General features: G+C 42.9%; 2 protein-coding genes and 1 long non-coding RNA gene across 7 annotated transcripts in view; 2 read left to right on the forward strand and 1 right to left on the reverse strand.

Moving 5' to 3' along the window:
- LOC117036894 (uncharacterized) overlaps nucleotides 1-2,073 on the forward strand; it is a 28,592-nt gene extending 26,519 nt beyond the window's left edge. Inside the window, exon 7 of the long non-coding RNA XR_004425455.1 lies at nucleotides 501-2,073. This is a non-coding gene — a long non-coding RNA (uncharacterized LOC117036894). The remainder of the gene's footprint in view (nucleotides 1-500) is intronic.
- Nucleotides 2,074-3,005: 932 nt separating this feature from the next.
- On the forward strand, nucleotides 3,006-12,812 carry KCTD6 (potassium channel tetramerization domain containing 6). Of its 4 annotated transcripts, none has more exons than XM_033132326.1 (3): nucleotides 3,006-3,068; nucleotides 10,094-10,163; nucleotides 11,406-12,812. In XM_033132326.1, the coding sequence occupies exons 1-3, from the start codon at nucleotides 3,058-3,060 to the stop codon at nucleotides 12,090-12,092; spliced, it is 768 nt and encodes a 255-aa protein (XP_032988217.1). In that variant the 5' UTR covers nucleotides 3,006-3,057; the 3' UTR covers nucleotides 12,093-12,812. The 4 variants fall into 4 exon arrangements, with proteins under 4 accessions (XP_032988217.1, XP_032988218.1, XP_032988216.1 ...); XM_033132327.1 differs by lacking the exon at nucleotides 3,006-3,068 and adding an exon at nucleotides 4,105-4,257; XM_033132325.1 differs by lacking the exon at nucleotides 3,006-3,068 and adding an exon at nucleotides 4,458-4,652.
- Nucleotides 12,813-14,409: 1,597 nt separating this feature from the next.
- ACOX2 (acyl-CoA oxidase 2) overlaps nucleotides 14,410-27,878 on the reverse strand; it is a 28,227-nt gene continuing 14,758 nt past the window's right edge. For both annotated transcript variants that reach the window (XM_033132594.1, XM_033132593.1), the window contains exons 12-15: nucleotides 27,085-27,190; nucleotides 22,549-22,766; nucleotides 18,158-18,290; nucleotides 14,410-14,751 (exon numbers count right to left, since the gene is read on the reverse strand). In XM_033132594.1, coding sequence (XP_032988485.1) covers nucleotides 14,689-14,751; nucleotides 18,158-18,290; nucleotides 22,549-22,766; nucleotides 27,085-27,190 — 520 coding nt within the window. In that variant the 3' untranslated portion in view covers nucleotides 14,410-14,688. The remainder of the gene's footprint in view (nucleotides 14,752-18,157; nucleotides 18,291-22,548; nucleotides 22,767-27,084; nucleotides 27,191-27,878) is intronic.

The following is a 27,878-nucleotide window of genomic DNA, read 5'->3' on the forward strand; positions in this document are numbered from 1 at the left end:
CATGGAGGAGGAAGACTTGGCAGGGCTGGGGTGTCTGGCACTGGGAAGTGAGGGGGCGGGAGGGGCAGGCATGACTCCAAGTTTCTGGTTTGGACAGATGGGAGGATGGTGGCACCATTCGCTGAGCTGGGGACTTGGGAGGTTTGGGGGTGGTGAGGCGGGAGGGTTCAGGTTTTCACATGTTGAAGGTGAGGACGCTGGAGGTAGACCATCGGAGGAGAAAATTGCAGGGAGCCGGCAGAGCTGTGTTCAGATCTCTCTCCTCACACTTGGCTGTGTGGCCACGGGCAGTGACTTCAGCTCTGCTTGCCTTCGTTTTCTGATCTGTACCGTGGGGTGTTGTACGGATGTGGTGGGCAGCCTCCAAGGTAACCCCATGATTCCCACCACCTGGTAATCGCATCCTTGTGTGGGGCCCTCCCACACGATAGTAGGACTGGTCTGTGACTTTCAAGGCTGATTTATAAAAGCCATGGCGGCTTTGTCTTGTTCTCTCTTAGACCACTCACTCTGGGGGATGCCAGCTGCCATGTTGTCAAGAGGCTCATGTGAAGAACTACTGCGCCTGCTGAAAACCACACAAGTGAGCCTAGAAGCCAGTTCTCCAGCCCGAGCAAGCCTTCAGCTGACTGCAGCCCCAGCTGACATCCTCGCTACAAGATCTGCTACCTGCCTAATCCACTTCCACATTCTTGACCCATAGAGACTGTGAGATAAGAAATGTTGGTTGTTTTAAGCCTTACGTTTTGGACAATTTGTTACGTGGCAATAGAGAACTGACCCAGAAGGTAGAAGCACTTAGCACAGTACCTGGCACATCGTAGGGGCTGGAGGATCTGTAGGTCTGAAGTTGAGGACAGAGGCCTGGGCTGGAGGTACGGGTTTGGGAATCTTTTGGCTTAGAGACAATCCTGGATTAATGGAGGTGACTGAGCTACTCCACAGAGAGGGGGAGGCCGAGAGGAGACGATGGACTTGGCTAGCAGCCTGGACAGAAGATGGGTAAAGCAAGGAGGAGCATCTCCAGGAGTCTGAGAGATGGTGCTGCAGAGGACGGAGGAAAACTAGAACAGGGCACGGGAAGAGACTGCCTCTCACAGGGTATGGTCCACCTATCATCACAGGGAGGCCTGAGAATGGGAGCTCTGAGGAGGTTCTTTTGGATTCAACAACCAGGAGATGACTGATGGCCCCACAAAAGCTATTTAGGTGTAGAAGGCGGGCCCTGAGGCCAGATTGAATGTGGTGGGCTGGGTGTCAGTGTAAACACTCCCCACCCCAACCCCAAGCCACGATGGTTCATAGGAGAATCCTATGGAAAATCCAAACTACAGAAAATCCGTCTTACAGAAGCTGCTCTAGTGAATAGACACATCCATTCCTTAATTTATTTTATGAGGCTTATGTAACTTTGATAGCAAAACCAGACAAGGAGACAATAAGTGAAAAGAAAAATAGCAGACATATCTCATTCATAAACATGGACACAAAATTCCTAAATAAAATATTAGCAAACAGCATAGAGCACCGTTTTGAAAAATAATACATTATCAAGGTAAATTTATTCCAGGAATGGTTTAATAACACGAAATCCATGATTGTAATTCATTACTTTAGGGTTAAAAATCCCACATTTGATAAAATTCAACACCCATTCATAATAAAGTAGAATAATACTTCCTTACCTTGATCAAGAGTGTCTATCAAAAATCTATAACAAACACCATATTCAATGGTGACTTATTAGAAACAGTCAAGAACAAGATAGAATTGTCCACTATCATCAGTGCAATTCAACATAGTGCTGGAGATTTTAGTCAGTGCAGTAAAACAAGGAAAAAGGAAATAAAATAAAGACTAGACAGGAAGATACCAAACTGTTATTACTTGCAGACACTATGACTATTTACACAGAAAATTCAAGAGAGCCTATAAACTTAGAACTAAAAAAGAGCTCAGGGCTGGCCCGGTGGCTCAGGCGGTTGGAGCTTTGTGTTCCTAGCTCCGAGGGCTGCCGGTTCTATTCCCACATGGGCCAGCGGGTTCTGGACACAAGGTTGCCAGTTTGATTCCTCGAGTTGCGCAAGGGATGGTGGGCAGCGCCCCCAGCAACTGGCAACAGCGACTGGACCTGGAGCTGAGCTACACCCTCCACAATTAAGACTGAAAGGACAACAACTTGAAGCTGAATGGCACCCTCCACAACTAAGATTGAGGGGACAACTTGACTTGGAAAAAAAGTCCTGGAAATACACACTGTTCCCCAATAGAGTCCTGTTCCCCTTCCCCCGCCAAAAAAAAATTAAAAAAAAAAAAAGAACTCAAGTTTGCGAAATACAAGATTATTGTATAAAAACCAACCGTGTTTCAATAACCATCAATACATTTAAAACTGTAAATTTGAAAATATAATTTATAAGAGCAATGAAAACTTTAAGAGGTATATAGAAATAGTTCTGTTAAAAATCACTGACAAATTCTTCTACTTTTTGGTTGGGGAAAATAGAACCTCTAAGAGGGAAATCATTCTTCAAAGGACACCAGTAAGTCAGGGGCACATCTGGATTTTTCAGTGGCGACAAATCCTGGACATCTAAGTGTTAGATATTTTTGGTATTGTCTTTCTTTTGTAAAAAATAGAACTCATATTTTTCTGATTATAAATTCAATATCGATTCTAGGAAATATAGAAAATTCAGAAGAACATTGAAGAGTAATAAGTCACTAACATACCTATCCTATTACCTAGAGAGCTATGATCAATGATTTGGTATATTTCCTTCAAAATTTTTGTCTATATATATTTGTTTTTAAAAATAAAATTAGGGTTATACCATGTATAATCTTTTATGCACTGCCTAGTTGATCACACATTTTCCTGTATACTTACCTATTCTTTTTGAATACGATAATGTAACACGCAATTATGTTGATGAAGCATATGTCATTTATTTAAACTATCAATTCCAGTTTTCAGAGAAAAACCAAGTATCAGATATGGCTGTGATGATCATACGATAAAAGTTAACCTCAGAACCAGCTCATGCACACGCAAACATGAAACACAGGTGAGTTTCTAAGGCTAGTGGTTACCCCTGGTGGGGAAAGAGAAATGGCAAAACCAATGTCACATATCCAGTCCCACCGGGAAGGGGACAGAGATCTGGTTAGCAGGAGTAAATGGGACTTGGAAGGAGTCTATGCTTGGAGACCAATTAGCCCTGAGACTTTTACATAATTCCTCTCACCCTCTGCAGCCTTGGCTTCCTTCCTGGTGAAATGAGGACACTATCGGTGCCCAGTCTCAGCGAGGGCCAGCTCCTTTAGGCCTCAGAGCCTTTGCACCGGCCATTTTTTCTGAAGTCAGCTCTACCCTTCTCCCCATCTGGCTGCCCATATTGACCCTTCAGGCCTGGCTGCCCTTCCTTACCCTGCTCAGCAGGCCTGATAGGTGACCTTAATTACGGGGTCGCCTTCCACATGGGACGCAAGGCCAGAAGGTGCTCTGCCAGAGGCCCAGGGTCCAGGTCTTCCTTGGCCATTGCATCTGAAGCAGAGGCCCCCTCCCCTTATTCTCCATCTAATTCCTCTTATCATGTAGCTCCCAACACTTATTATCATAAGTTGTCATGATTTTATCTATTGGCTGTTTCCTTGGGTCTCGTCTGTTTTCTCTGTTTAGAAGCCCCCTCCATCTTGGTGGAGGCTGTATCCCCTAGGACTGGCACATGGTCGAGACCCTGTATATATTAGTGAAAAGACAAGAAAAACAGCTGTGGGGACCCTAAGTCCGAGGACGCAGAGAAGACTGCGGGGGATGGAGTAGGGTGGGGAGGAGGCTGGGCTGATCCCAAATTGTGGGCGGAGGCAGGACGTAGGGGCGGGTTCTGGGCGGGGCCTCGGTGTTTCGGGGCGGAGCCTCGGGGGGGAGGGGACTGGGTTTTGGGACTGGGGCTTTGGGACTGCTGCGGAGCCCGCCGGACCGTGAGGCCTGGCTGCCCCCGGCGGAATTCCTCGCCTCCCGGCCCTCTGGCTTCCCGCACGCGCCGCCATTAGGGGGCGCCCGCGCTCGTGGCGCCGCGGCTCTGCTGGGAGGCACCTCCTGCGCGGAGCGGCAGGAGCCGCAACTCCGGGCGCCGGCTCAGTCGTCCACTCTGCCGCTGCTGCCGCCGCCGCCGGGCGCGGGCTCGCTCGTCCTCGCGCTCGCGCTCTCCGGCCGCCGGCATCTCCCGGCCCGGCCACCGCGGCCAGCTTGCAGTGAGTGGGGGCGGGCCCGGGGCTTAGGGGCCCGGGGCTCGGGAGAGCAGGGCACAAGGAGAAGCCCTCGCGGAGCGGCCGGGGGAGCGGGGTGGAGGAGAATCCCGGGCGGTGGTGGGGCCGCGCTGAGGGGACCGCGGGGAGCCCGGGCAGCGCGCTCCGGGGCTGGCACGAGCCCGCGGCGGGCTGCCCGCGGCCGAGTGGCCGGGCTTCGGCCGGGGTTCCGGGGCCCGCCCGGCGCGGACGTGCGGTTTCGGCGGACCGGGGTTCGGGCTCCAATGCATGTTCCCCGCCCGTGCCCGGAGCATCTCCGGTTCCACGCCCGGGCGGGTCGGAAGAGGGGGCATCGCCTGCGGGGCGACAGCGAAGCACGGCCCGGTCGGGGACACCTCGAGGTGTGCTCTAAAATGATTGGTTTCTTTTTTGGGGGAGGGGGCGGTGGCGCTTATTAGCCATCGTTTGCCCTAATTTAAAGCCTAAAGCAGGGTTCCCTGTCTTAGGGGACTTTCTGCCCCAGAGAGACACTCTGGCTGCAGCTGAGTGTTTTATGCTCAGATTTATGTGTGTCATGGCATTTTTAATGCTTGATGTCAGAGGTGATAAATGGCCACGGGAATGGGGAGCCCCTGAAACACCTGCTGAGCTGATGGTGGTGGAGGCGGTGTCTGGGGTGGGACGGGAGAAATGAGACAGAGATCTGTTTGGAAATTCTGCTGAAGTTATCAAGTTTCTGTTCAAGTATACCAGTTATGGGATAAGTTGATAAATCCAGTTTTAGGACTTTGTGATTGAAGAGATTTGAGTGCAAAGAGACTCGGGTGACCTGGTTTGGCAAAGAATGTTTGGGGTAGCCTAAGGTCTTTTACCATTTCCTCTTGGCATGTTAATTTTCTTGTCACAAATGCTCAAATACATGAATGATTCCAGGACAGGAAAGAAGTAGGGGACAGCATTTATTACAGGCCTGAACCCAAGATTGAGATGTTTTCAAATGCACCAATCTGTAGCTAGGAAAAGGAAAACAGTGTTTACCTGCAGGGTTGGTAGGTTGAGAGAACTTGCTCTTTGTTTGAGACTCTCAGTCCATACTCATATTTCATTTGTGTAATGCCGTAAATATTAAGGATTGAGTGGTCAGGATGGTCATCATGCCATTCCTAAGGTTTGTGTGATTTGAATTTTCATAATTGATATTTCAACTAAAGCATTACTACATAAAGGGATCCTAGGGTGCGTCTTACTATGAATTCCTCAGTGTGTCTTGGATTTGATATGTAAAGTCTAATTAAGATGGAATACACGTATTTATTTGGATTCAGCTTTAACTTGGAGATAATCCTGAGTCATGCTTTCAAGAAGTTCCTTCTGTGCTCAAGAGCTCAGATGTCTGAGAATGCACACTCCCCTTTACCTTAGTTCTCCCTTCTGGAGCTCCGGGAAAAGGAGGACCTGGGGAGATTGGAAGCAGATTAAGAGGACTTCTCTTCCATATTTGCCCTGTCTTCCTGCCGTGCTCTTAAATTACTTGTGTTCACACTCTGAAGTTTCTTAATTCACCATAGGACGTTTGTTTATGTTGTCACTAGTATCTTTATGTTTGTTTAATACTTGCCAGTTTACAAATGGTTTTCTATTCATGATCTCACTTATTTTCTCCTGTCCTGCAAAGACACAACGGGGCATAAAGAGTGATAAATAGTAATGGAACAGAATTGGGATTACAGATCCTTACCCATAACCAGTTCTCTTTCCTCTGCACTGGTCTGTGTGTGACTTCAGAACTTCCTCTGATCTGTTACTCTGTAGGTTACTTGTTACCTTTGTGTTGTGCCTAAGTGGTATTATTACTTTTGTTTTATCTTGTAGAAACTGAGGGTAAGAGGAAATGAATTATTTTGTGACTGTTTGTGACTGTTCTTTGTATTAAAGTCAGTTTTCAACTTAGCCTTTTAGTGGAGAGAGGGGAGAGAGAAAAGAACTAGTTTTAGGAAGAAGCAGTCCATTTCTTCAGTGTATGTTAGGATAGCCTACCATGATAATCACATTCTTGTGCGCCTGGCTACTTGTGCCAGCCTGTATGTGAATGTTAACCCAAAAGACTCCTTTAGATGTCGCTGAACTAGTTACGGTACTATAAAAAGTATCTCACTTTCAAACTCCCACGTTTCAAGAACAGAGAAATTCAGTACAGAGGTAATTTGAAGGTATGTATAGATGGAATTTATTGAGCCTTCTTTTCTGAATGCCAGACACAAAGATTTCAGTAGAAAGGCATTTTCAAAGGGCTACTTGGAAACTGGGGAGGCAGTAGCTATAGGTTTTTATTAATTACTTATTTAAGTTCGGAGGTGTGTGCATTGCAGTGTATAGGTTGTTATATAGGAATAGAACTTTTGCTCCAGAGAATTCTTTGTCTGTAGCAGAAATGATAAACACAGAATATTTGCATTAAGTTAGTTCATCATAACCATAAAGCCTGTAATCTGCAGTGGTGAGGAGAATGGCTTTCAGGTGGTCTTAGGTTAATTCTTTAAAGTATTAAACTTGTTGAATGGTGCATTTTTCATATTTGCTATTTTAGAAAATTCTTAGCAAGTTCTTTTAAGGCTTTTATAAATTATTTAGTGTTTTCCTTAGCTTAATTATCTGCTAACAGAATTTATGCATTAGTCATGATTAACATTTGAAGCTTAAACAGGTGAATTTTCAGTAGCGCTTTATATTCTTTGGGACCTGTCAGCCAGTTTCCACAAGAATTTTGTTTGGGCCAGAGGTCAGATCTTTCCACGTGAACTGATTTTGTAGGGTCTGAAGACTTTCTTTGAATTCTATAATTGTGCTTGGTTGCATTCGCTGTTGTTTAAAACGATCTTTAGTAAGGCAAGGCACTGTAAAGGAAACTTTTTTTCATTGTTACCCTCATAATCTCCGTTCCTGGCAAATTTTCTGAAATAGTAGATTTTTCATTGTTTTCATCGATTAATAGAGGCCCTTTGGATGCCCATTTCAAGCTCTTCCTTCTGCTGCCTCTCTTGTGGTCATTTAACTTCTCATTAAGCCCTCCACTGGAGACTATGCCAGAAGGGAGAGAAGATGAAAAGCAAATAAATCATTTTCTAATTGTTAGTAGCTCTGGAAAATGATTTAGAAGAGATTGAAGCTATTCCGGAAATTCTTTTGGATTATGTTCTGTTTCATTCATCTGCGTTGTCTCTGAGATGTTCCTAGTAGTCATGGATTCAGAGGCTGATTCTCCCGCTTTTGGATGACCGGGAATCTTCCTGCATTTTTTGGTTTGTTTCTTGCTGTATGTAAAGCATCTCCACTGAGGATGTTTAGAAGTAAGGAGTAGAGATAAAATTTAAACTAATCAATACTATTTTTTCCCTTAGAGCTCTTTTTTTCCCTTAGAACAGTTAGATTTTTTTGGATAGTTTAGTCCTTGTTATTGGAAGTGCCTCATAGTAACTTCATTTTATTTTTATGTATTTTTTACACAAGTGCAAGGAGGCTTTTGGGTGTTTTTTAAGAAACTTGTATAGATTCCCATAATTGCTTTCCTGAATTATTAAGCTTGAGGTTTCCTTACATTTTTGTACCAGAAGAGAACCTTGGCTATTGCTGGGGAACAGATTCAGGGGCATCATCTGGTTTTCTTTTTGTGATGCTCAGGAAGTTATCTTCTTTCGATTTAGCAGTAAAAAAGAGAAAGAAAAAAAAGCATTAAGAGTGGGCAGACCTTGCATAACAGCTGTAACATTGATGTCTTTTTTTCCCTGGTCTTTGGTCCCCCATTTCTCCTTTAACCATTTGAATATTCATGTACTGCAGTTCTTCATTTAAAAGACAGGACAAATAGCCTTCAATCACACTAGCGAGTAGATTCTTGCTATTTTGCCTTAGGGGAATTTTTACAAACCCATTATGACTGCTGGCTTAGACTGAGTTACTGTTAAATTTGTAAATAAATCCCTGCGAGGTGGATGAGATTAATAGATAGCTGTAGGGGGTCTAAGGTTAATCCTTCAAGTTTCTTGTTTCTCAAATTGTTTCTTCATTCTGGAGTCCCTTCTCAGGTTGTCCAGATATTCCTGCAGAATTCTGCTGAGTGAGTTCTTCCCGGAAGTCCTCCGTTTTCCGTTTGGAATTATCCTTGCTCTTTGTTCCGGAAGGCCTCTGCCAGTCCATCTGGTCTGGGGCCCTTTTGAGTTCTGTTCTGTACTTCAGTTGTATGTTGCCTTTCTTCATAGATTGAAAGCTCCGTGAGGACCAGGATTGCCCCTTCCCTATTTCTGTATATCCACATTGCACATAATGTTTATTGACCAACAGTGAATGTTGGTTGACAGAATTACTTTGAGACTGTCAGGAATGAATACTTTGGGTGATGGGGAGATGCCAAAGAAGAGCATCTTCCCAGAACTTTTGGAAGACTGGCCTTTTAAATTGCTCAGTTACTGATCTGTCTATTGTATCAGTAACTGAATCAGATGCTCATGATACAAATTGGTAAATCCTGTCTCTTAGTTCTCTTTACTTCAAATATTGTTTATGGAGCAAGTCAGAGGAATGAAAGGATGTTACAGCAGCCCTGAATTTGACATTATTCCATTTCTCACCCTATAGCATGTGGAGGCCTATCTATATCTAACTGCTGAGTGTGGAGAATAAAAACTGACTGCACGTTGTCTGGTCCACATTTTAGCTTGTTTGCTTTGAAGAATTTTCGAGGTGGAGAAATAGATGCTTCAGGCTCTGATTTCAGCCCATACTGTGCTATGCAAATGTTCTCTACATGCCTGAGTGACCTTTTGAGAAAGAGCCTTTGTGATCTTCTGTAGCCAGGGCCTGTTCTGGGAATAGTGTGCCAGATTCCTCTAAAAGTGGGAAAAGTGAATCTGTTCAAAGACCACATAAAAAAGCCAATGCTGTTCCTGGATAAATACCGATAAGTCCATGTTTCTTATAGTCTATTGCCAGAGCTTTTGAAATTTGTTCTGCAGTTTGCTTTGCTGGTTGACTTGGGGAATGATGTGTGTGAGAGAGAACTGACTAACGCAGCTCAGGAGCTGGGAACTGTTTAAAGTGATTTTGAATTGTAGGTAAATTCAAACTGGCATCATTGCTATCTGGATATTTATCAGCGTCTTCAGGCTGGCTCTTCACAGATTAGTAAGGTTCTTTTCACCCCAAATTGTGCTCTACTGGTTTGGCATTTAAATCGTTTTCTATTTGTTTTGATTATTATATAAAATGGAATGGATCACTGTTAGAAGTATAATTCGTTTTTTTGTTATAAACGAAATACCATTCGGATGTATTTCTCTTAGAAAGTTATATTGGTGTTACGGAGGTTTGTGGCTTTTAATGCTTTTACTGAGATGTTTAGTTTGTATAACTGAAATTCTAATGAAGAAGAGTTTTCTCTTTCTCCCTTTCTCTTAACCTTTGTGATAAAGATCATCCTAAGTTTGCACAAGGATACATTTGTAGAGTTAATCATAATGTTCTATATAAATTCTAAAAATAAAATTTTCAGAGAAGATAGAATTTGAATGACTGGTTTACTTACTGGGCTGTTCTTCCTTCTCTAAGTATAGGATAATTCTTTCTCTGCAAAGGTTCGGTACACGTTGTGGGAAGGATAGAGAGACTCACAGAAGGCCTGTGGGCCCTAGAGGAATGCTTTCTTTCCCAGATCTTTGCCCTGTAGCAGGTTTTAATTGAGCAAAGATGATTAGTTTTCTGGTATTTTGCCTGCTCTGTTGGGTGGAAAAACCTTTCTTCTCTGTTTTCATAGTTACATGTGCTATCATGTCTTTTTCTCCTCCCCAAGTTTCCCTGGAACCTGGGCTCCCCAAGACGCAGAGCTGGAGCAGATGGATAATGGAGACTGGGGCTATATGGTGAGAGGCTTTTGCAGATGCATTTTGAAGGCTGGCAAATTATGTTTGTGTGTCTTTCCCCCCTTTATATGTATTCTTATGTATAATACATCTCGTAAGACTGGAAGTTATAAATTGGTGCAACCTCCCCTTACTTTACATGTATTTTTGGCGCATTTTTGTTTTGTTTGGTTGTTTTCTATGGGAGCAAACCCAATATGGACTCTCCAGGTAACTTTTTATAATCACTTATTTGAGAGAGATCATGATTTTTCGGTCTTTAAAGTTTATTGCTTTTAATACTCTTCCTTCATAGATGAGTGACTCTGAAAATGGTCCACTAGGTAATGGTACAGAAGATATTTTCTTGTGGTTAGGGAGGTTAGCCGTTGAGAAGGTGCCTTTTCTCCCACTTGCACTTTTTTTTCTTCGTGTGTGCATGTGTGCCTATTTTTCTTTTCCTTTGGTAAGAAATATTTTACTTGCCTAGCACCAGAAGTCTATTTGCCTGACTTTATTTAGTTTTTTCTTAAATATAATTTCTGAAACCCAAGGTATGTATATATTATTTAGAGAAACTTGCTTTTCAAAACTAAAGGCCAGATTGCAACATTAATGTTACAAAAGTGAATACACTATCAGATTTTGAAATCTGAAAGCTGCCGTTAGCTTTTGGGCATATGAGATTGTGTTGACAAACTGTATCTTAATTTAGTGTTTGGCACAATGGTTATTACCATGAAAAAGTTACGTAGATTAAATTTTTATCTTTAAAATAAATTTCACGATTTCATCCCCTTTTTGAGGGGGAAAAACAAAAGAAGTATTGAAAATAGATGTCTTTCATTATCATATCTTTTTTTTTGCCTATTTATGTCAAATTGAGTTAAAAATGAAGGTCTTCTTAAAATCAGAAACTTAGTTTATTTTAGTTTGGCCTTTGTCTTTCCATAATATACTCTCTTTAGAGTATTTCAAAGCCTGAAATTACGTGGCTTTGGAAGTCATGCCCTTGTTTCTTAGTATAAATCTTTTAAAAATTGGATTTATCCCTTTTTTTTTCCTATCGAAAGTATATGTTAGATCCCTTCATCTAGGTGGGTTTATCATTGAAAATAAAGCTATTTTTGCGTAATAGGATTGCTAAATACGTTATACCTTAAAGGAATCTTCTGCTTTGCTTGTTACCATTAATTTTCTTAATATGTCAAAGTTAGGATTCTGAAAATTTCAGATGACTGATCATGTTTTAAAAAATTTCAGATGACTGACCCAGTCACGTTAAATGTAGGTGGACACTTGTATACAACGTCTCTCACCACATTGACGCGATACCCGGATTCCATGCTTGGAGCTATGTTTGGGGGGGACTTCCCCACAGCTCGAGACCCTCAAGGCAATTACTTCATTGATCGCGATGGACCTCTTTTCCGTTATGTCCTCAACTTCTTAAGAACTTCAGAGTTGACCTTACCCCTGGATTTTAAGGAATTTGATCTGCTTCGGAAAGAAGCAGATTTTTATCAGATCGAGCCCTTGATTCAGTGTCTCAATGACCCTAAGCCTTTATATCCTATGGATACTTTTGAAGAAGTTGTGGAGTTATCTAGTACCCGGAAGCTTTCTAAGTACTCTAATCCAGTAGCTGTCATCATAACCCAGTTAACCATCACCACCAAGGTCCATTCCTTACTAGAAGGCATCTCAAACTATTTCACAAAGTGGAATAAGCACATGATGGACACCAGAGACTGCCAGGTCTCCTTCACTTTCGGACCCTGCGATTATCACCAGGAAGTTTCCCTGCGGGTCCACCTGATGGAGTACATCACAAAGCAAGGCTTCACGATCCGCAACACCCGAGTGCATCACATGAGTGAGCGGGCCAACGAGAACACAGTGGAGCACAACTGGACTTTCTGCCGGCTGGCCCGGAAGACGGACGACTGACGGCCGGCCGGCTGGGGATGCACTCCTGGAAATGGACTCTCCAGGAGGTAGAAGAGACTGATTTTTTTTTTTTTCCTAAATAACAGTGTGGGATTCTTTTTTTCTACTTTGTATTTATTTGAAGACATTGAGGACCAGAAGGAGGTTTTGTGCTTCAGCAGACTCTTCTGTTTGTTCCCTTCACCCTGAGTTTGCATGTGCCTGTTCAGAGCCTCCAGATACCTTTTTTATAAAAAGAAGTCTGAAAATCATTATGGTATATAATCTACCCTTAACAGAGCTTTTTTAAAATTACAGTGCTAAGATGATTTCTGATTAAATGGTCCCTAACTCAGCTAGAAGGCTAAAAATGCAGGAATGAAAGAATGAACAGAGTAGTCATGATGCCTTTGAAGAATCAAAACATCATGTAGGGTGACCTAGTTTCCAAATCAATAACCAGTATTGTAATGGTAAAGGAAAACGGTTCCAATCATTTAAAAGTACATGTTAAGTACTGCTTTTTGCAGTTATGACAACTGTTTCTTCCTATGCATATAAATCAAGCAACCAAATATCTGTAGCCATGGAAATGTCTGACTAGAAATATTTATATTGGATTCTGAATACAAAATCTCCCTGTGGTAGAAATCTTACTTCTTATGCCTGGTGCAGTATAATTCCCAAGTGTACTGTCTACCAGAAAAAAAAACAAAACAAAAAACTAATAAAAAATGAAATACACAAATTAGGTTTGTATTTTTTGATTATTGTTATTTCAGGGGGGGAATCATATTCTTTGTCTAAAGTACGCATTGTTTTATGAACCAATAGGTACTGCCTGTAGCACATTTGCATTTGATTCAAGAGGATTCAGTGGCACCATAGGATGCAGTTTATAGAAGTCAACTGTGTTATTAAAGCAGGAATATATGGGATTATTAATTTTGTCTAAAACAGTGCCATGTGAACAGTGAATATACAGTTTGAAAAAGTTTTTCAAATAGGACATATGTTGAAGGTTAAAGATTTTCCTTCAGTTATCCACCAATTGTCATAGTTGTGAATATGACCCTTACCCTGGCCTTGTGTTGAGCACAGGGACAAACTGACTCCTCAGCCACTTTATTATCCTATATTATAGTGACCCACAAATGCATTTTATTATTCAAGTTAAGTTTATTTCTGAGGAGAAGAAATAAACTGCAGTAATTGGGGGATCTGGAACAGTTGGAGATACGTGTACTTTTATTTGTTTCAGTGTAGTCTTAATTTTAGAAAGTTCATTTGATTGTATTTCTTTGAAATTACAGGAAGGATTATGTTAACTAGCGTGAGACTTCCTGGTTTGCTAGAACACCTGGTGAAAGGAAGTCTCATAATTTCTTCCCTGTTCTATGGGAGGAGCGGTGTGGAGGCTGTGTGCGCTAGGGCCGGTTGCTCCTTTTCTCCTGTTGGAAGAGTCTGAGTCTGTCTCTGAAAAGGAGGATGAGAACACTTACTTCATCCCATGTCTCTCTGAACATTTAAGATTTGACAAAAGAAAAAAAAACAGATTTGACAAGTGACCAGCATTCAGAAATTACCCCATTTTCACCATCTTCAAACTAAAATTCCTTAATATTATTGGCAGGTTGCTGTGGTTTCAGTACATATACTAGTATGACGTTATCTTTTTAGAAAATGGCTTCCTACTTCAAATTGATTAGTGGTCACCTAAGAAAAAACCAAGCCATCCACTTATGTGTTAAATTAGCTGAGGTCAATGTGAGATAAAATGATTTGGCTTGAATACAGGTATGGAAACGGGAATAATTTTAGCTCGTCCGCAGTTTAAAAGTTAAAAACTTAAGAAGTCTCTTCCTTGATCAGTTTACTGGAGATAAGTTTGCTTTTGGTAAGTTTTCTAGATTTATTAACAACTAAATTGATTATATGAGTAAATTAGAAAAAGTAGCCAGCTGAGGTATTTTGCAGTTTAATTTGTCTGGTGGCATTTAATTTTGAGAGTTTTATAAACTTAAGCAACTAAAAATTATATAAAAGTGTAGCTGGATTATATTTGGGTAATTTGAGACAATGTTGTCTTACGAAATTTGCAACAATTTTCTGCTGAAGAGTTGATTAAAAAATTTGATAATTAGTTGCATTCTTAGGGCTCCTCATTTGTTTAGGTTACATTTCCACAGGCACTTTTGGAGCATGTGCTCACAGGTTTGTGCTTTTAAACCTTCCGATAAATGTGTGCTACAGACACAAGTGATAACTAAGGAGTTTATTGGCTTTTGCTAGATCTAAAGCAAAATCCTAGGATTTAACAAAATCGATGCTACACATGGATAGTGCAACGGTGTTTTATTGTGGGAAATTTCAAACATACTCATAGATTGTCAACACCCATGTACCCGTTCACCAACATCAACAACTATTCATTCGCTTCTTTTCCTCCCATGGATTATTTGAAAGTAAATCACAGTATTTCATTCACTTCAGACCATATCTCTAAAAGATAATAATTCTTTCAAAACTACATACATGTGTACTTTAAAATTATAATGATGTATATGCCATACTAGCATTATCACATAGTAATGCTTCTTGAACGCTGTTGATTATTTCAGAGCTTGGGTCTCCAGCTTTGTAATAGTGGTCTTATATATTTCTCGTAGGCAGGGTTCCCCTGTTTATAGAAAGAAGTGTGTTAGTAAGACAATATTTCTGCCAGGATTAATGACTTTTACTTTCAAATTAAGTTTTTAGTTTCAAAAATGAACATTATATAAGATTCTTAAGTTGTTTTTTTTTAATTGGGGAATGTTGGGGAACAGTGTGTTTTTCCTGGACCCATCAGCAGCAAGTCAAGTCGTTTTTCAGTCTAGTTGTAGAAGGCGCAGCTCAGCTCCAAGTCAAGTCGTCGTTTTTCAATCTAGTTGTGGAGGGCGCAGCTCACTGGCCCATGTGGGAATCGAACCAGCCACCGTGGTGTTGTTACGAGCACTGCGCTCTAACCGAGTCACCCCGCTGCCCCCAAGATTCTTAATTTTTAAAATTATTTTTAAAATTCATTTTGTGTGAACATATGGAGAGACATTTTTTTCCAAAGGGCATCCTTCATTTTCTCATGCAGATTTTAAATTGAGGATGCAGGTGGCCAACTGAAAAACACAGTTATCATTTGCTTTTGGAATTTAATACAAATAAAAGGCTTGACTCTTTGAGGCTCTTTGAAGCTGAACATTAACCATAAAGCAAGGAAGGAGTCAGCAGGTGGGATCAGGGAAACAATATTCTGTCAGAATAGATTATCCCCATTGTTTTTCAGTGTAATGTCTTGATTCATTCCTTCACAGTTCTAGCCCCATCTTTTATATTTCCTTGTTTATTTACTTTTTTGCCTGTCTAGGCTAAAACCGTAAGCTCCTTGAAGACAGCGTCTATGACTCTTGTTCTCCGCTGTATCCTTATACCTAGAATAGTTTCTGGCATATAGTATATGCTCAATAAATACTTGTTGAATGATCGGATGAATGAATCGGTAGATGTGTTTAATGCATCCAGTAACTATTTGGACAAACTTTTATAATAGAATTGGGGAGAATAGGATTCTTGTTTGGAAATTATCCCCAGTGTTTCCTCCACTGCTTGTATCTACAGGAATCACTTAGATATGAGTTCCCTTGTGGAGAGGGAACAGCCTTTTGCAGCTCACTAGGGAAAAACTGGCTTGAAATAGCATCCAGATCAGGAAAAAAGCCAAAAAACAGACACCATGGCCAGAGAAAACCACAGGAAAGCGCATCGTTCTGTCTGGGGATAAATCTCAACACTTACCTGCCCAGACAGAATAGAGACTATTTATGATCTAAGACGTTTACCTTAGCACCTTTCTTCTGGTAGAAAATGTCAGAGAAATACATTCTCATTTGTACTTTTGTGGCTACAAGGCATGTTTTCATGTAGCTGTTCTTTTAGTTGCAATACCTATAGTGCACCTTTTTTCTACTAGAGCAAATGAGGAAAAATGTCTCGTATTGCAGTTTGAAAATAATCTACAGCAGATTAGAAAAATATACTTTAAAAGTGCTATTTTGCTGGTTACTCTATGGGAGTCAGAAATTTAAGATGATATGGCTCTATATCAGCAGTCACCCGAGTGTCATTTTAAGTAACTGGAAACAGTTCTCCAAGGTCATTTATAATCTCAGTTTCTAAATTGCTTGCGTGAAAGAGTCACATTGCTGTACCTGTCACCTTTTTAGCAAGGTAACGTAAGCTAGGATGGCAAGAGTGCAGCATTGTGTATGCAGCAGGTTCCTTCGTTTCACTGTGTAGGTCACAGAACCACGTTCACATGTTCCATCAATGTGAAGGGTCTACTCCGTGATAGATCCTGGAGTTAGGAAGATGAAGACTCCATCCTCTTTCACAGTCGAGGGGCAGGAGATAGAAGCGTGAGTGGGATGAAATGCATCAACGTTTGCCAAATCTGTTGATACTGTGGGTCAGCCACGCGCCTCATTAAGATAAACCTGCCCTCATACAGTTTCCAGGTTGAATTCTTTTAAAATAAAGATTAGAAACCAAAGTAAAAAACAAGACTGTCCCCTATGTACTTGAGTGAAAATGAGGAGCCAGGAGAACTGGCATGTTTCCTTGTGTTGCTAATAAAACAGGTTTGAGCTAGATTACGTCAGCATTTCCTGACAGGTGTTACGCCAGGGTAGGTTTTTCTCTGGAGCACCAAAGGGCATACATTTATGTTTAGACCATAGGAGCTAATCTGGAGTGGGAGGACTGCTGTAGTTTTATGCCAGGATTTAAATGTTAAAAAGTAGAGTGATCTAATCATTAGAAAAAGTAACACATTCGAATTAGCTTAATTGTACTAAGCAGTAAATGTATCAGACCTTCTTTAGTTGTTTATATTTCCTTGTTGAGTTAAAAGGACGCCTTCCTAGAGACAGGGATGACCAAAAGTGGATTGGCCTTCTATCTGACAACCAGCTTGCGGGTAACTGGTTGTGTTACAATTTTAGACATTAAATTAGGCTATGAGGTATGACGGGCTGCAAAATATTAAGAGCAAGTCTTAACACCATGGTAAGTGTGAATGAAAGCCTGAGAGTTGCCAATTTGATGAGGTGTTAAGACACCTTTTCTGAAAATTTGACCTAAAAGGTAAAAAAGTAAGCTTCATCACCTAACATTTGCATTATAGAAATTAAAATAATCTGTTGTGTACCTATAGACTATCTTTGTTTTGATTGTCTGCATCAAATGTGTCATCAAATACAGGTTCCCCAAATTCTAAATACAGGGTTTCTTTACTCCAGTCAATATAGTCATTGACATAACTTTTCTCAGTGAGGGTGCCAGCAGAGAGTCTGGGACCCTGGCCCTAGACTCTTAGGATTTTATGAATCCTCCCCCACTTCTGTTAATGTCAGAGAATTCTGGTATTCTCTCCGAGGACAGCTGGGAATCTTTTCAGCATAACCCTTGTAATTGTCATTTATGTGGCTCTCCTGGGCTGCTGGTGGCAGTGCGGCAGCTTTCTTTGTTCTTGGGATTGTGTTCCTCAGTCAAGAAAGAGGAAGGAGGCATCTTTAGCGGACAGTCAGGTCCTAGACTCTCTCCCCCCATCCGCCTCCCCCCCCTCGCCCCCCGCCAGCATCCTATCACCCCTGAGTATCCACTGTTATCAGCACAAAACTGAGAGTTAAGAGGCTGAAAATAAGATGGGGTGTGATGTATCTTATTTTTGTTACTTAAAAGCCAGTTTGCTGTTACATTTGTTTGCCCTTGGGTGTGTCAAGCCATGATTTAGAGCTTGGGTCTTCCTCCTAATTCCCTTTATCAAATTCCGAGCAGTGCATTTTGCTGATTACAGTCCAGACTCAGAGTTCCTGCCAGGCCACATCCTCGTTCTTGGTTTCTTTTGTGTAGTCTCAAAATATTTTAAACAGACATGCTGTGTAGCGTTTTCTAACCTAACGGGAATCAATTAAAATGGGAAAACATGCATGTGTATTCACTGCTTGTTCTCTGCTCTCTTACATAATTTATACTGTGTTCTACTCAACTACCTGGGTATTGGTTGGTGACTTCTGAGCCCAATGGAACAGACGTTCGTAGACATTTCCATCGTAACAGCCAAGTGCTGAATTTAAACACTGATCCGTGAAGTCGAAAGCGTCAGTTAATGAGATGGCATCCTTCCTGAGAGCAAAAACACGTTTGTGAGTACTTTAGATTGTCTTTATGAATCTGATTGATTTGGGATGGTGAATAACAACACCTCATTAGAGGTTGCATGATTACTCACTTTGCCAACAACTCAGCTTTAATTTTTTTTTAAGTTTTTATTTTTGCACAGTTATATAGTCACAGCATAAAGAGTCAAATAATTCTTTAAGCGTGTTATTTAAAGTCAGCATATTCTTGTCTCTCACCTGCATTTCCTATGCTCCCCATCGCAGAAGCAATTCGTTTCAGTCTTTTAACTGGTAGTTTTGGTTTTTACCTGAGTGTCTCTAAAGACCTTATGTGGATTGCTACTTCTTGATTGTTCGGTTTCAGAGGTTTTCTGTTGACTCTCCATTATAAAAGATGAGGATTTCTTTTTAGCACCCTTCTCACCCCTGCCTGTCATCACCTCTGCTTCCTCCCCTTCTTCCTCCTGCCTCCCAATATAGTTACAAAATTTCAGCCACACAAATATTCAGTGCTTATATTATCATGACTTGTGTACCCCATATATTATTATGACTTCATTTGTCCTGTTGACAGCTGAGCTCCTGTTACAGCGACCTACGTCCAGGCTCACTGTTCGTTGGGTAGACATGCCAAGCAGACTCTGGTCGCCAACGTTTGTACTTATTCTCTGCCTGGACTGCTCTTTTCCCAGCCAACCACACGGCTCCTCTCACCTGCCCCCTTCAGGTCTTTCCTCAAATGTCACCCTCCCTGAGTAGCCTTCTTTGACCTACTTAAAATGACAGTCCTCCCACCCCACCTCGCCCCTAGCATTCCTGATCCCCTTTCCCTGCTGTCCTTTTTTTCATAGCATTTATTACCATTTTGCACACTGTATGTGTGACTTATATTTTGTGTCTGTGTTTGTCTCCTCTTTTCTAGGCTGTAAGCATCTGTTTCTTTTTCAGTCTGAAGCTTGTATGCCTCATTTGAGGAGTGTTTTCTCGAATCCTTTCATTAATGGTCTGCTCTCGTTTTTTTCTGTCTTCTCTTTCTAGACCTGTTTTTCAGATGATGAACAGTTAGGATCAGCCCTCTTACTATTTTTATCTTTTTTCTCCTATTTTTGTCCTTTTGCTTTCTTTCTGTGAGATTTCTGCAACTTTATATTCCAGTCCTTCAATTGAGTTTTTCATTTCCACTCTCATTTTTTAATTTTATAGAGCTCTTTGTGTTCTCTGAATATTACTTTTTAAGAAATAGCATTCTTGTTTTATGGTTACAATATCTCCTCCTAACTCTTTGAGGATATTACTGACCTTTTAAAAAAGATTTTTCTCCCTGAGGATGCTCGTGTGTCTCTTGGGTGGCCTCGTTCTAGCTTGTTTGGTCTCTGTCTCTCATGTCGGGAGCTTCCCTCAGGTGTCTGCTGATCCCTGAGTATCTGATCATAGCTAGGAGTGGGGCGTTCACTTGCTGATTAGAAGTCTGGGTGTGCTTGTCAATGTGGTGTCGACTATGGGGTGAATTGGGTGGACCATTGGGGGACCCTGGTGATCACGGTATCATCTCCCTGCAGGGTACTAGCCTGGCTGCCAGTTTCCTGGGACCCAGTGAGAAAAGAGGACTGGAGGAGGGGCTCATCAGTATTTGGCCTGTAAACATTTATTGAAGCCCCTGTTTTCTGAAGGGTAGCCTCATCCTCACCTGCTTCTGATGCTCCCTCGTTCACAGACCCTGTTTACCTTGCTGCCAGGGAAGGGTCAAGGAAAGTCTAAAAACTACTCATGGCGGAGGGGAGCTGGGGATTCAGCTCTTTGTGAAATAGACTTTTAATCCTTCCTGTCAGTTGCCTTCACCCCCATTGCCAGGGGTGCATAGTCCTGCTAATTCTCGGGGTTCTTTGTTATACCTTGATTGCTTTTCACTCTTTGGGTTTATGATTCACTTTTCTCAGTTCTGCTAAGTCTCTGTCCACTTACCGTGTTTCCCCGAAAATAAGACCTAGCCAGACATTCAGCTCTAATGCGTGTTTTGGAGTAAAAATTAATATAAGACCCAGTCTTATTTTACTATAATATAAGACCGGGTCTTATATAAGATAATGTTAGACTGGGTATAATATAATATAATTAATATAATACCGGATCTTATATTAATTTTTGCTCCAAATGACGCATTAGAGCTGATTGTCTAGCTAGGTCTTATTTTCGGGGAAACACAGTACTTCCAATTTTCATGTTTCTTATGTTCTCTTTCTCTTTGCGGGTCCTTTTTAAAAATTGTAACCCATTTGCTGATGGTTTAGTGGGGTTTCAGGAGGGAACGAAGTCAATGCAGGTGTTCAATCTGCCATGTTCACCTGGAATTCCCCCAGCTGGGATTTTATGACCACTTAAACAACTGAGCACTATTTGGGTCAGTTAATTACCACTGCACAGAGAGCTGGTTTTTAGTGTCACTTAGATGGTGAGTGAGGTGCCAGCCTTCATCTGTCATCTCAGAAATCTGAGGGCGATACTGAATAACCGAGGCAGGGAATTGTGACACAGAACTGTGAAGAGCATGGAGTCTGTTACATATTTACGGTAGTTACCCTGCCATATAGGAAGGTTACTTAGGAACCATGATGGGAGTAAATCAGTTTGTGGATTTGATGCCTACATAAATTATCTATTTGTGTCAGCGCTGTGTTTCTTGTCTTGAATTGTAAATTTCTAGCGTCAAGTCAAGCACTGAGAAATGCTGTTGCAGATAAAAATCCTGCTTAGGAGGTGTTAAGGTGCTCATTCCTTTTGTGTTTCATCATCACTGCCAATCAGGGCTAGAACATTATTGTCTTCATGGGCTTTTAAATGCCAAGCTTTTCAAAAGTCAGATACACCTGGAGTTGAACTGTGCAGTACTCAATTATCCTACTAATAGTTCTCGCCACTGGATTCTCAATTATATTAGGGAAGGTTTAATACCTGGGGCAGAATTGTATTACATGTATTTTTGACGATTTAATTGAACAAACATTTACTGACCACCAGCTATCTGTGAGGTGCTTATGTGGAGGCCAATGGTATGTAACATGTTGCATATTGTTAGAAATAAGATAATTTGGGCTAGTTTTTTTTTTTTTAACTTCTATCATGAATATATTATTATTTTTTAAATTTCAATTTTTTTTTTGTTTAATTCTCTTAGTCTTATTGATAATGTGAACTCTGCAGGTTGTGGGGGGAAAGTCACACACATGTGTGTCACCCCACCCCCGCTCCCCTTCCCCCCAATACAATTGATATCATATTTTCACAGAAAAGGTTTTTGTTCTCAAGTTAACCTATTTTTCATGTTATGGACAATGGTAATTAATTTGTTTTAATTTCTGTTTCTTCTAGTATCCTGGTTATTTGGGGACTTTGCTTTTGATACGTTTTTAAAGTGATCGTGGAGATTATATGAAAGCATTAATATGTCATGACCCCACGCTGCACTGCATTAATACTGCATTTAAAAACTATTTGTGTTATTGTTTTATCAATTAGTATGAGTTACTGGGTTTTAAAAACATTTTCGTCTTGAAGCTGAGGGAGGATTAAAGTAAGTTTAGTCAACTTAGTAAGAGTTGGTTTAAGCACATTCAACGAAGACAAGGATATATTTGAAATAAATAATAGCCCAACCGTGACCTTATTGTACAGCTTAAGAGTGCATTCTCTGGGCCCCAGATTTTACCGGCTCCTCCTCTGGCGAATTGTGTGACCTTGGGCAAGTTACTTACTCCCCTAAGCCTGGATTTCCTCCCCAGTAAAATGGGGGATTAATAGCATCCACTTCAATAAGGCTGTAAGGATTAGATGAGATGATGTATGTAAAAGCTTTTGGCACAGTGCCTGGCACACATAAGTGCTCTTTAAATATTAGCTATGATTAAGACTCATTATTATTCATACATATTATCCATATGTAGTATGAATATTACATATGTTTTATGAATTATTTTATTCATATTCCTTAGATGTGATTCCTATTTCCTTGACAGTGTTGAAGAGTTCAGTTGAGGCAGCGAGATGACTTATTCTTAGGCATTTTTATTTCTAATACTTTTCCATTAATCCATAATGCTTTCTGTTGGTGTAATAATGCTAGCGTGTAAACCTCTCCAGGGCTGTTGCTGCTTTTGCCAGACCCCAGTTAGCAAGGCTTTGGAGCTGAAAGTTTTGGAGTTTGAAGTGAACAAAGGGTCTAGAATTATTTTCTGAAGACTACCCTGGTTTGAGGGCCAGCCACTCACCGGATGAGGCGGAGCAGGTCTAGGTAGGCTGTTCTCACCATGTCCACTTGGGCCCCAGACAGGAAGCCATCATGGAGAAAGTCGCCCGCGTTAGACAGGATGCCATGCAAAGCGTAGAGATCACAGAGACGTTTGAGTGCCTGCTGAATTGCTGGTTCGTTTGCTAGTTTCTCCAGAGCTTCTGTGAAACTCTTCACAGTGACATAGTAGCAGTGTGCCTGTAAAGACAGAGATGCAGTTAGCTTCTGATGCCTGACTCCAGAAGTCACCCTGGACCTTGGCGAGGCTGTGGGAATTAGCTTACTGCAGCCCTGAGTTTCCCAGCAGCCTGACAAGCAACTGCCTTTGCTCCTCGCTCGCTGTGGGTCTGACCGCCTTTTGGACGGTGTGCATCGGGGGCTGGTGGGCTCTGGGACTTGGCCCTTAGTTCCCTCATTTAACAAGGGGCAATTTCAAGTAGGTTTGGAGGTGAAAGAATACAGGAGTAATGGAGGCTGGCCTGGGGATGGTGGAGGACAGCACCACTTTTCTTAAGAAAACAGCTCTTTACTGTCTGCCATGTTCAAGGTGGTGTGTGTGCATCTTGAGGTGAGAAAACAGTTCAACGTGTACATGAAGTTTATCCCAGCTAGAGAGTACATAAACTCCTAGAGGGAGCAGTGCTGTGATTCAGCCCATATGCAACAGTCAGCTCTGTTAGTGGTTAAAATATCCAGTTGGTAAGTGACATTGGCCTCAACCAGGTGGGAGCCCCCTCTACCAGCCACGCTCCTTCTCTGGGACCCCCTCCTCTCATAGCCCAGCAACTAAACCATTAATGCCGTACCCAGCAGGAAGCTTTCGGGACCCTGCTTCCCTTAGGCCTGAAGTCCTTTCTGATTTGTTGGTGCCTGCCCTATTGCATAAGTTTTTTGAATATTCCCCCTCTCCCCAAAACAAACACACGTGTTATTTTTATTTGGTAGGATATATGAGTTCCTTGGAGGGGGAAAGAATGGAGAGCATAGAAAACAGGTCTCAAATGTTAATGGATGTACAAACTACCTGAGGATTTTGTCAAAATACGGATTCCGGGATAAGAAACCTGTGCATTCTTACAAGCTCCCCAGTAATGCCGACGCTGCTGCTAGTGATTTAAGTAGCAAAGCTCAGAGCGTCTTCAGCGTTCAAGGGCATTTACCCAAGGGGACAAGGAATTGGAGGGAAGGTGATTCCTGGCAGGCGGAACTTCATATGCAAAGGACCGTCCTCTCAGCAGCCTGCAAGCAATGAATGAGGCGGAAGCACTGGACTATCTAGTGTGATGATGGGCCCCAGGTCATGAAGGGGTCCTGGGCTGTGAATGACAGGTTGGGATTCTATTCTGTGGGGGTCAGAGAGCGATCAAGTCATCAACAGGCCAGTGACCTGATCAGGTTTCTCATTTGGAAAGAATCTGCCTTTCCCAGAGAGGCTTCTCATGGGTGCTAACAACACCGCTTTGCCACCTGGACCTGGTGTGCTCACAGCCATGCTGGGTTTGCAAGATTTCAACGTGGAAGAGGAGCGGGTGTACGCTGCTGCCCCTGCGGGGATCAAGCAGTCCTTGGTGCTCAGACTGAAAATAGCGGACAGTCTGGCAAAACTAGAGACGCATTTTTGTCTTTCTTTTTTTACGTCGTCCCAGCTTCCCTGTTCTAATCTGAGTGCCCGTCTTTAAATTCTCAGGGTCTTGGGTGGAGAGTGGAGTGCTGAGCTGCTTGAGAGCCTCTCCCTTGGAAAACAGGGTGAAGACGAGAGGAAGGGGGCCTTTGCACTTGGGTGAAAGGCAGAGCTAACCCCTGGCGCCATGCTCGGAGCACGATGAACTTTATCTACTTTTGTGCATGTGGATTTCAATCTTGCCTTCTGCCTAATTTGGGGGTGGAGTGGGATGTATAGTATTTATGCTCTAGGTGTCTCTCTGAATTTTTCATGGATTAACTCATTTAATCCTCATAATAATCTTAAGCGAGGTACTAGTATTCGCTCCATTATGCAGATGAGGAGCCGGAGGTGCAGACAGGCTAAGGTCCTTGCCCAAGGTCACGAGGCTGGTGAGTGGTAGCAAGGAGAGCCAAACCACAGCACACATTTCCCAGGTAAGAGTCTATACTTTTCTTTTTTAATTAATTAATTTTCCAATTACAGTTGACATACTCTATTCTATTAGTTTCAGGTGTACAACATAGTGATTGGACATTTATATATCTTATGACGTGATCCCCTGACTAGTCTAGCACCCATCTGACAGCACACAAAGTTATTACCGTGTTGTTGACTAGATCCCCTCTACTTTACATCCCCATGTAGAGTCTGGACTCTCGATGGCTGCCCTGCTTTGCCAAAGCCACCAGAGCCTGAGGCTGGATCATAAGGAGGCCAGCCTTTGCTCCAGTGCTCCCAGGGACTGACATCTCTCCTCGGCAGAAGCTGAGATTAGAGGGCGAGTGCCCATCAGAGCCTAAAGGACTTGTCCATGCCCCTTTATTTTATAGACAGGAAAAGTGAAACCCAGATGGGGAAAGACTGCCTGAGGTCACATGGCAGGTCACGCACAGAGCTGGGACCAGAACTTAGGCCAGGACTCTCTCCTCTCGTGCAGCCCCTCTACCACTGTTCTCTGTCCCTCTTGTGTTGCTGTCACTATCTACCTGCATATGTCTGGTTTCCAGATGGGACCTGGTTGGGTGCTTGCAGTTTCTGTAGAGTACACAGCCTCCCAAAGCACAATGCCCAGGCAGTGCGGAGTCCCTGCCCATTGTGACTTTGGGGACTTGGCTTGGGTGCCACCTTCCCAGGAAGCCCAGGGACTTGCTCTTCTTCCCCAGGTTGGCTGAGCTTCTTGCGCCCCCATTCCAGTCCCAGCGTGGGGCTCACCTCCCTCACTAATGCAGAGTGGCTCCCTGAGGGCATGACTTGCATCCTTAGTGGGAAGGGAAAGCAAAGCATCTTAGCTCAGCTATTTCGTACCTCTGGGACTTAACTCTTTGGAGTTCTATGTTCTCATCCTGAAAACAAAGATGATGCTAGTCTCCCTCCCAGGGTTTTGTGTATTAAATGAGGTAACCCTGGAAGCAGTACCTGGTCCATTTGAAGGCAGGGCATAGGTTTGGAAAACAGATGAATAAACGGGAGCTCTTGTTCCGTTTCCTGGTAGTCTAGTGAGAGCACAGCCGTGACTCGCCCTCCCCGTGTTGATAGGACATTGAGCAGAGCAGGGAGTGCCCCTGCAGTGGACTGAGCACAGCGGACTACCACCTGTGCCAGCCACTGTGATGGAGGTGGCAGGTCACCAGGTGGCGCTCATGTCCAGTCTGCACCACCAGCCCTGCCTCCTCATGCAGGCCGCTGCAGACTCCTTCAGGGCTTTCCGGTTCTGACGCTGCCATTTTCCGGGCCTGATGACTGCTCATTAAAGTGACCGCCTGGATTTTCGAGCTGTAGGTAGGGCCAGAGTCCCAGCTGCCTGCGCTGGAGCTCAGGAGTCATTCTTATGTTTCTTTTACCCCCTTACTGTCTCTCTGCATCTGTCCACTTCTCTCCATGCCCTCGGCCAAGTTCATGGTCGGGACCACCCTCAGCCCTCGCCCAGACTGCTGCTACCTGCTCCTACTAGCCTCTAGCCTTCTGTCCATTCCTCCTCCTGCAGCCTGAATGATCCTTCTAGAATGAAACTAATCACTTCATTCCCCCACAAACTGCAAAGGTTTCCCATTGCAATGAAAACAGAACCCAGAGTTCTCACAGTGGTGCAGAAGGTCCCAGGCCTTGCTGATCTGGCCTCCTCTGACTCTCTTCCCCTTCTTGTTTCAGTCTTTTTCCTTTGGGTCCTTGGGAGGAGGCGCATTTCCTCCCACCCACCATGCCTTTTCTCGCCTCCTCTGCACCTGTTGTTCCTTTTGCCTGGAAACCTTCCTCTCCAAAGTCATAGGCTCTACTCTTTGCCTGGATAATTTCAGCTCATCCTCGAGGTCTTGGTCTATAAGCCACTTCTGGGACGCCTTTCTAACTCCTCACGGTGGGTAGAGACGGGCTGCTCCGGATCCCGTGTCGGCTGCATTTCCCCATCACAGTGCTTCCCCGCGTGCCACGGTGATGGGCCCTCCCGAGCCCCTAGCACCCAGCCCGGGGCCTCGTGTTGAGTGGGTGCCCAAGTATTTGCTGACTGACTGGGGATTACACGCAAACACAAAACATAGTGGAAATTGAATCAGACATTTAAGGGGCTAAGGGGGAGACTTGACCTGATTTTCTATCTGGGAGGAAATATTTGAACAACCTGAAGCAAATCCAATAACACTGCCTCATTACGTTTTTCCCTAAGAGCGGCCAGCAAGATTGCTTTGGAGTTAAATCCTTTAATTAAAATAACCCGGACTAAAGCTTTGGAAGTGAAATGAGGGCAGCCACTGAGCAGGGCTGGGGAATAATGGCAGAGCTCGGATTTTCCCAGCAGGCTAGCCTGCTGGGGAAACAAAACAGTTTCCTTTTAGCTTCAGCTGACAGGCAGCTCACCTTAGCTGCCTGGAGGTGTATGACGGTGGTCTGGTTCCATGCCTCGTGCTGCTCAGCCCCAGACTGCTGCAGGGTCTGTAAATGATGCACTGAGTCCTGTATGAGCCTGAGGCCAAAGAAAAAAGCGTCAGCTTCTGGACTAAGTGGGAAAGAGACTGATGGTGTTTGGTCCCAGGCTGGCTGGGGTCCCACAGAAGTAGAACTAATTCTCATTTATTAACCACGTTTGTGTTATAAAACTAAATGCCTGATAAACCTTATCTCTAACTCTTTTAGGGGTAGGCATTCCCAGTTTACCGTGGGGAAAACTGAGTCCCAAGAGAGGTTAACTAACTGGTCCAGGGTCACACAGCTAGTAAGAAGTACAGTCCTTCTTCACCTTGAAGCTGTAAAGCCTCAGGGCCCTAGGCTGGGCACTGCCCCCTCTTTCTAATGAGACTCCACCCAGTGTTACGTGGCCATTCTGCTGACTGCCTTCTGGAGAATGGTTTCTCTCTAAAGGCTAAAGTGGCCTCTCAGTTACCTCGCCCGCTCCAAGTTCTCCCTACCTGGATCTTAAAAGAGAACCAGCCCTTGTCCTCCAAACCACTACATTGGTCATTTGCCATTTAACCTTTATTCTTTTATTTTCTAGTCCCTGCCCATCTACTCATGACCCTTGGAATCTGTAGGCAAAGCAAACTGTTTATTAAGCAATATTTATTTTGCTATTACAGGGGATAGGTAAGCAGATATCACACTGAGTTCCAAGCAAACAGCAATATAATGACGTTTAAATTTCCCTGAGCACCCTT

The sequence above is a fragment of the Rhinolophus ferrumequinum genome, chromosome 17 (genome assembly GCF_004115265.2).
Source record: "Rhinolophus ferrumequinum isolate MPI-CBG mRhiFer1 chromosome 17, mRhiFer1_v1.p, whole genome shotgun sequence".
NCBI lineage: Eukaryota > Metazoa > Chordata > Mammalia > Chiroptera > Rhinolophidae > Rhinolophus > Rhinolophus ferrumequinum.